The sequence below is a fragment of the Colletotrichum siamense genome (genome assembly GCF_013390195.1).
Source record: "Colletotrichum siamense strain Cg363 chromosome Unknown KSG_Cg363_contig02, whole genome shotgun sequence".
Classification (NCBI taxonomy): domain Eukaryota; kingdom Fungi; phylum Ascomycota; class Sordariomycetes; order Glomerellales; family Glomerellaceae; genus Colletotrichum; species Colletotrichum siamense.
The window spans coordinates 6,615,028-6,623,546 of NW_023501015.1; the positions used below are offsets into that span (position 1 = coordinate 6,615,028).

The 8,519-nt window shown below is 52.8% G+C and overlaps 2 protein-coding genes across 2 annotated transcripts; one reads left to right on the top strand and one right to left on the bottom strand.

Annotated features, from left to right (window-relative positions):
- Positions 1 to 421: 421 nt before the first annotated feature.
- On the top strand, positions 422 to 4,493 carry CGCS363_v003737 (Vegetative incompatibility protein HET-E-1; the record flags this gene model as incomplete). Its single annotated transcript, XM_036635586.1, has 8 exons — positions 422 to 784; positions 842 to 1,046; positions 1,109 to 1,279; positions 1,321 to 1,494; positions 1,551 to 1,575; positions 1,637 to 2,098; positions 2,135 to 2,209; positions 2,267 to 4,493. The coding sequence occupies 8 exons, from the start codon at positions 422 to 424 to the stop codon at positions 4,491 to 4,493; spliced, it is 3,702 nt and encodes a 1,233-aa protein (XP_036499352.1).
- Positions 4,494 to 5,123: 630 nt separating this feature from the next.
- On the bottom strand, positions 5,124 to 8,286 carry nit-4-3 (Nitrogen assimilation transcription factor nit-4; the record flags this gene model as incomplete). The annotated part of the gene is made up of 2 exons (XM_036635587.1): positions 5,124 to 8,034; positions 8,186 to 8,286. The coding sequence occupies 2 exons, from the start codon at positions 8,284 to 8,286 to the stop codon at positions 5,124 to 5,126; spliced, it is 3,012 nt and encodes a 1,003-aa protein (XP_036499359.1).
- Positions 8,287 to 8,519: the final 233 nt, after the last annotated feature.

The following is an 8,519-nucleotide window of genomic DNA, read 5'->3' on the forward strand; positions in this document are numbered from 1 at the left end:
GAGCGGCGAGAGCCTCAGCATGTCTAAAGTAAGGTAGGGTCAAGAAGATAATGTATCACTAGCTTTTGTGGCAAGAAAACTCTCCGTCTGCATGCGTAGCAAGTGGCTGTAACCACCAGGGGCAAGGGCTGAAGGGTCCAGAGGCGTCACTGTAAGAAACGCCTGGGTGGCTGCATGGGCCTTTTATCCTGGCCACTGGCGATGGATCTGGGCCTTGTAAGCGCTAACATGCTGAAATAGAATGCTTAACTCGCACAAGCCAATTGAAGCATTGAACGCCGTGTAGGGTCGCCAGCCAGACATGATTCACATAATGCTACGGCTCCTGCGCAGTAGCGCTCATGCCCTGAGGACATCTTTTCCTTGACCAGTTCAAATTCATCACGAAGCCATTTGGTGCGTAACACTCGCTGCCTTCAGGATGGCTACAAGCAATCGCACGCAGTCACCTCGGAACGAAGGCGAGCTTAGCCTTGCGCCTCTGTCAAATGCCCTGTCGGCTCGCTCCGATAGACCGACAAGGCTGGAAAACGCCCTGAATGCCTTCCGCGATGTTCTGACCGCTGACGAGCGTAAAAAATTGAAGGTGGAGATGAACGTTTCTCGCGACCCTAGCCAAGTCATCGCTTTTACTGCCGGGCTCGACCTTGTGGATCCAAATCGCAGGGGGAAAAGCATCGCCACCAGGCTGCATTCGATTTTACAGACAGTACAGCAGTTCTCTCAGGTTGTGGACACCTACGTGTCATCAAATCCAGAAATCGCTGCTCTAGTCTGGGGGTCCGTGAGACTCGCATTTACTGTTTGTTCTCTTCCTGGTAGACTAATACTTCCGAAGTAGCTGACCCAGCAGGTGCTCGCGAACTTCACTTCGTTCTTCCAGACGTTCTCGGATCTCCTGGATGGGTTTGACGCATTGACTCCTCAGTTCAAGGAGTACCAGATCTTGTTTCCGGACTCTCTTTCCCTAAGAAACTCGATCTATGATTTTCATACCGCTATTATTTCTTGCTGTACTCAAGTCATATCATCAACACGACGCACATGTGAGCAATCGACACCCCCCTCCCCCCCGGCTCGGTATCAGCTGTACTAAGACTTTTCTTAGGGCCACAGCAAGCATTGGCTGCCATCACAAGATCCTTCGAGTCAGAAATTGGTCCGAGCATTGCTGAGATTCGCAAGAGGGCGAAGCTCGTCAAGGGCCAAGCAGCCCTTGCCAAAGCTCAAGATGATAGCCGCAGGATCCAGCGTCAAGAGAAAGGCAAGCACATGCTGAGTTTGTACTTGCATCTGACATTACTGACATAATTGCTTCAGAACAAAAATGGAATTCGCTGTTATTGAAGCTCTCCTCATATGACCACGAATCTGCGTTCAATCATGCCCGGGACAAACTTCATCGAGGAACCGCAGAGTGGATTTTCAGCACGAGCGAATTTCAGGACTGGTACGAAAGTGTTGATTCTTGTGTTCTCAATATCTCAGGGAAAAGTTGGTCACCCTCGACCGCTGTCTGTATGAACCTTTGCTGAAATTCATTCTCTTAGTCGGTTCTGGTAAAACACTACTTGCGTAAGTGTGCCACTGAAACATCGCCCTGGGGATATGGGCCAAGTCTGACTTACTATATTAGGGCCAACGTTATCAGTCATCTCTTGCAGAAATCGTCGCCATCTTCCTCTGTTTCATATCTTTTCATTCGATTCGATGACGAAAACAGCCGGTTGGCTGACATGATCCTGCGATCCTTAATATGCCAATCGCTGACTGGCCGTGAGGTGCAGGACAGCTTGAAGGGAATGCTAGAAAGGTCGGAATCTACAGGTTTTGAGCGAAACTCTCTGCTGTCACTGCTCAACATCTCCCTACTCGAAGACAGCTTTCTGGTCATCGATGGCCTTGACCAATGCTCGCCGCAAGAACAGCACACTTTGCTTCAAACCTTTTCTCGGCTTATGCAGATGTCTAATGGTCACGGGCGTGTCAAGATTCTAGTCTCAGGCAGAGAGAGTACGGCAAAAGAAGTGGATCGAGCCTTGGCACCCACCAAGCACCTGCGAACAGGCCTTGCCGATACTAATGCTGACCTGGCACGGTATGCTGCAGAGATACTAACTCAAAAGCGAGACAGAGGTCAGCTAGTTCTCGGAGACGAGAGCATCATGGATCAAATCGTGCATCAACTACAGACTGGCGGCGAGGGCATGTGAGTTCGAGTCTTCTCGAGACCTATTTCACCGGGATTTTTATTAACCTGTGGCAGGTTCTTGTGGGTTTTCCTCACAATAGAGGACATTTGTTGCTGCCCCACCGATCATGACATTCGACAAGCCCTCGAAGTCCTGCCAAGATCGCTATCGGACACTTTCAATCGGGCTCTTAAGCGGATTGCTTCATCCCAATCGACTTCAATAGTTGATCTTGTTCAACGAACCTTCAAATGGGTGGCAACCGTTCGACGGCCCCTGACCCGCTGGCAGCTGGGAGAAGCTTTGGGGGTGAAGATTCTCCAGAAGGCGTCTACCAAGGACCAGATCATAAACGGGACAGAGAGACTGCCGAGTTGGTGCGAGAACCTTATTCATATTGAAGCGGGGGACGAGACAGTCCGGTTTTTCCACCACTCGATCAAGACGCACTTACTGGAAATGGAGCTGAATGACACAGTACCAGAGTTGGGTGCATTTCATATTGACATGAAGGCTTGGGATCATGAAGTGGGAGAAATTTGCTTGACTTATCTCAACTTCAGCGACTTCGAGAAGGCGATGATCAAGGTCTCTCGGAATACCAACAACCTTCAACTACAACAAATCGCTAAGTCGGATGAAGGCCGAAGAATCCTAGCCGCAGTGGGAAATCAAGCAGCCTTAGACGCTCTGCCGGGGCACACAGCCGCTCGATTTTTGCGACGGTTTCTCAGACCAAAGGAGTCCAGGGATGGCTGCAATCTTCCCCAGGGCGTTTCAAACCCAACAGAATCAGCTGCAGCGGACGGCCAGGACTACTCAGAACTTTTCGAACACTATCCCTTCCTTATCTACGCTACAAAGTTTTGGCTGCATCACTCCTTCCATTTCCACCAGCCTACAACCAAAACCTGGCACTTGTGGGTAAATCAGGTGAACAGATCGATACTAGAAGATGACAAGTTTTTTGTCAACTTTGGGCGGCAACCGCCAGGTTTCGAGTCGTTTGAGGCAAACAAGAAAGCCTGGGTGGAAAATCTCTGGCAAACCGACGAACGGAGAAAGTTGCTTCATCCTGAGGTGGAGGCGCTTCACAAGGCGTTTGTCTTCGCCGATTTTATCGCCCATAGGGTACTACTTACTTTCATCCTCAGGACCATCAAAGACCGCAATCAGAAGCTGAGCCAGCACATACTAGTGTTTCTTCTTCCAGATAGAAGGGTCTTCCAGTTTCCCCGAGAGCGCGAAGGATACATCAAAGAGGAGAACTGTCACGACGGTCTCATTAGTCTCGTCACTGAATTCGTTGCTTGCGATGGCCCTATGGATTTGTGTCCAGTTATACAGGATATCGAGACCTCTCCTTGCGGCGACAATTGCGCAAAGAAACCCATGCACATGCATATGGCCAATATTCTTTCTGGGTCGGATTACTTCAGAGGCATCCAGCCCTGGTTGCCCCTGTTCGCGAAAATAGTTGTCCTCGGGCCTACAAAAGAAACGTCAGACGCTATTGAAAAGTCGATCATTTCGAAGACCCCGTGCATCCACGAAGCCCGAGCCCTAGATGGTAGAGATATCATCGACATTATTCTCGAGACAGGCTGGCCATCATCATCCGAATACGCACGCTGGGTCCTCGACTTACACAAGAGTTGTGTGGGAGGACGCAGATACAAAACCGATTACTGGCGACACAAACTACAGGTGGCCATTGAAAACCGCAACATGAATGCGGTTGAATATTATTTACAAGAAACAACGCTCTCATTGGCAGGGGAGAAGGAGTGTTGTCGGATTGATTACAAACTGTTACGGGAGATTAGTGACGACTGGTCTCTCTCACCTGAGTTCAGATACGAAGCCATTTCCATTGCTGTCCCTGGAGTCGCGGAAGAAAATATGTGGAGAGTATACGAGGAGTTTGAACAGAGAATCATTTCAGGCGACTGGGACATCATAGTGGTGCTGTCACAACACGGCATAAAACTCGCCGATGGTGTGTCAGACGACTACCGCTGCCAGGGGAAACGCCGATGTTTCGGGGTTCTTGACGACATACTCTGCTGTGTTTCTCGATCAGCGGCATCATGTTGCTCTCAAGGATGGGTATCATTGGGAAACAAGACCAAACCGACGCTGGAGTTATGCGTCCTTCATTCCGCCAAAGCTAAGCATGAGTGGAAATCACGATATCCCCCGGAACAATCCAACGACGAGAAGATTTTTGGATCTCTCCACGGTTTGGTTTATCCGGCAGATGCTCCCACGAAGTTGTCAAAATCGATATCGTTCTCTTGACGAGTGCATTGATGGGTAGAGGGCGGCGTTTGATAGTAGCATTTTAACAACGATTGAAACACGAGCTTGCTACCTATCATAAGTGCAACCTAGAGAGAAGCGCGGTTACTAGAGATCATCTGAGAGCATAACTCTCTTGAGTATGTGTATCGTATGAATTCTAACGACCCTTACATCGAATTGGCAAGTCAGCAGAGCTATATCTTGAGACAAACGCAGGGTGCTCTGGCGGCATGGGGTGACGGTGAACGTGTCGAACTTATAGTACAGCGTGCGGTACGTGAGCGCATGCACACTTGTGACTAGTATCCTCTAGAAATTGAGGAGAACAAGTAGTATAAAGACTCCTCATGTGCACTCCAATCGTGTAGACCCTCTGAGCTTCACAACATGCATCATGCGCTGTTAATCATAAACAATATCATGAAGAAGCCGTAAATAGTTAAAACACACACTAGCTACCCTTTTCCCCATCCAACCAAACACCTTCCTCATCCGTCCAAACACCGTGCTCCCCCTTCCGTACAAAATCCAGAATAATGGTATCATAAATGTCCTGGAACTATGCGACACGATACTATGTTAAAGCCCCGTATAAAAGTTTGGTATATATCCGGTTACAAATCCACCTCAGCTTCCCGGGTCCACGTCGTTATTCTCAAAGAAGCTGCTCAAAACATCGCCCGGTAGGTACTCCAGCCACGACTGCGGCATCATCTCGTCCGGCAAGCCCAGCGACCCAATGTCAATCGGCTGGTCAAACGTGACGATCTCCGTGATGGGCCTCATGTCCTGCCCAAAGTACGAATACGTCCCGTTGGGGAACGCCGAATCGTACATGGCCTGCTGCGACATGTGATGGTGCTGCGAAGGCATGCCATCGTGCTGCATGCCGCCCGGCGAGACGGAGGGTATCACGTTCTGCTCGTAATTCGACGAATTCTGCGACGTGGGCGTGTATGAGGTCTGCTGCGGCGCTGAAGTCGCTGCGAGCATGCCGGCTGTTGCTGGTGACGATGGCATGTCTCTGCCCATGTTGTCGAAACGTATATGCGGTCTATGTGGGCTGCCCATTGAAGAGTTCGACAGGCGTTGTGATCTATTGGGTCGTGAGGTGTGTCGCATGGCCGATGTCGCGGCATGCGGCAGCACCGTTGCAAAGATGGAGTGTGGTGGAGGTTCAGGGAGACTTTGGCGGATAGGGTCGTAGATCATGTTCCCAGGCGGCGTGGGAGCAGAGTTTGGCATGTTGGAATGGGATTGCGTAAAGGTCTGGTGACTAGACGCGCCCTGCATGTTCTGGTACATGAGCGTAAGGCTAGGGGGTGAGTTTGTTGTGCCTGTCAATGACCACGCAATCGGTGGCATATTCGGAGAGGTCGGGAAGCGGCCGCTGAGGGATCCGCGCCGTGGAATCTTGGTGCTCTCGTACTCCTCGTTGGTATACGTCTCGCAGTCCCAGATGCCCTTGGACTTTTGGTCGAGTGCTGTCAGGATGTACTTGATGCCGCCCCAGTATTTGTGCAGCTGCTGCAGCGATTTGTAGCAGCGCGAGTAGTTCTGGTTAGCCGCGGATGCAAGCAGAGAGTGCTTCGTCGTTGGCTTCTGCTCAGCCCTCGGCCTGTGGCCCTCCGTCTTCGTGTCAGGTGGCGGAGACGTTTCTCGCGAGGTGGGATTCGACGCATTGGCAATGGACTCCATGAGAAAGGCACATGCAGCAATGTACATGGGTTGCGATGTGAAGGGATTCCCGACGAAGCTCTTGGGGTCGATGAGCTCTGCAAACGCCAGTATGTCGGCGATCGTCTTTGCACTGGACATGGACAGTTCACGGCTGTTGGGGAGGAGCTGGTGGTTGCGGTTCAGTGAGCCAAATGGGCTCAAAAGGGTAGGCTGATGGAGAATGATGATGAGCGCATGGAACCAGAAATGGAGAAGGATAAAGTTCGTCCCCTGGCCGGCCTTTAGGTAGGTCTTGAAGTTGGCAACGCTGAAGTGCAGTCTGGGATCCTGCTTTTGGTAAAGCCTGGTCAACTCGTGCTCTATCTTTGAAAGGTTTGTCCACTTTTCTTGGGTCAGGTCTCTGGAGTTGCGGAGGGTGTTAAGGACGTCAGACGCGCGGCCGTACAGGTGGACGATTTGAATAACGATTGGCAAGGGGGCCGGCCAGCCTGATGTAGGGTCAAGAGTCGGGACAGGCAAAGCCAGCTCAAAGTCATCGTCACGAAAGGTCACTGGTCGGCCGGTTCCAGAAGAAATGAGTCGGTCAAGGATAAAGACGGCCCAGAACGTGTCGGTGCGCTCTTGTTCGACCTCGGCTTGCTCCTCATGGGTGAGGCCGTTGTCCTCGGGTTGAACTTCTTCGTCGTCTCCCACATCGCTGCCCCATTGCCGGGTGTACCAAGGGTCTTTCTCCCCTTGATATTGCACCCCGACTCTCTTTTGTAGGCCGAGGTCGACGGCCATGCGGATAGCCAGACCTAGGTACATCCACAAAGCACTGTCCTGGTCGGCGCCGAAGCCTTCATATGCCATCATCAGCAAGGCCTGAACGGCGCCGACTGAGGGGCAAGGAAAGGTGTCGACCGTGGCAGCTTTGGCCCTCTGAGCGTAGTACTGGCCCTGCTCAGCATGTGATGCTTCCTCATCCTTGCCATGAGCAAGCTGCGGCGAATCGGAAAAGCGGGCGGCCAGGGCGCATACCGCGTCGACAAGTATAGGCTCTACGCGCTTCTCCTTGACCATTTGCGTGAACCTATCCTCCTTCAAGAAGGGGTAGTTGCAACCCAGATGGAGGAAGAAGACCTTGACCAAGTGCAAAATCAGGGGGTGGACTGGCGCAACATCGTTGGGGTCGTAGAACGGCAGTTCCTCGTCAATAGCGACCTCTTCGTCGTGCTGCGCCATTCCAGACATGGCCATCCCCAGCGACTGGACCATACTGGACCCGGAGCTGGGGGATGTGGCAGAGCCTCCCGTGCTTCTCCTCCGATCCCGGACAGAGACCACCATCTGCTTGTAGCCAGGGACGATGGCCGTCGGGCCGAAATAGCGAAAGTATGGGACTCGATGACGTTCGGTGTGGTGCAACGTGGGCGACCGGCTTTGTGTGCTTCGAGCATCGTCGGAAAAGGAGGTGGTTCGCGGGTTGGATGGCCGTCGGCGGTCATGCTCTCGTGTGCTGTTCTCCGACGATCGCCTGACAAAGGTAGGCGATTGCCCCGTCGCCGCTTCTGAGCTCGTCCGCGAGGCAGCATCGCCGGCGGGCTTGTGCGTCACCGAAGGACGTCGGCCACTGTCCGGCATCTTCCAATTGTGCTTCTCTTCGACATGTTCCTCATCGTCGCGGTGGTGGTGGTCGTCTTGGTCTTCGTCGTCGTCGTCGTCTTGGTGGGGATCCTTGGTGGCGATGGCGCCACCGGCTGTCTTCTTCTCAATCACTTCATTGTAGCCCAAGCACGTGTGGCCGTTCTTGGTGCAGGTCGAGCAGACGGGGCGCTCGCCGGCGCACCTCGTCTTTCGCTTGCGACAGGTCAAGCATCTGGGAAGCGGGAGTTAGCTAGAATGCGCAGAGGGGGAAGCTATAGCTCTGGTGACGCCTTGGCAGCGCAAGACGGACTGCACAGCTCCAAGCAGCGGCAGAGGCGCTTGAAGGGGGAAAAGGGAACGGGAGAGGGCTCGACATGACTCACGCGGCGTTGATCCTTCGTCTCTTTGAGGGCGGCTGGCCTTGGTTGTGGACGAAACGAATCTGCTTGGGGGCGGGGGGAGCTCCGTTGACGATGGAGGTCATGGCGCGTGAGGTGACGGAACCTCAACAGCGACGCAGCATGATGCTGCGCTGCGGGAGGAGGTCAAGGGCGACTGGCGGCGGCGGGACGTGTGTTGCTTGGCCGAGCTTCCAGCAGCCGGTAGCAACAACAGCAACAACGGCAGCAGCAGCAGCAACAACAGGCCACAGGCAAAAAGCCAAAAGCCAGAAAAAGGGTCAGGACCTCAGACCAGTCTCCAGCTTTTCTCCAGTGT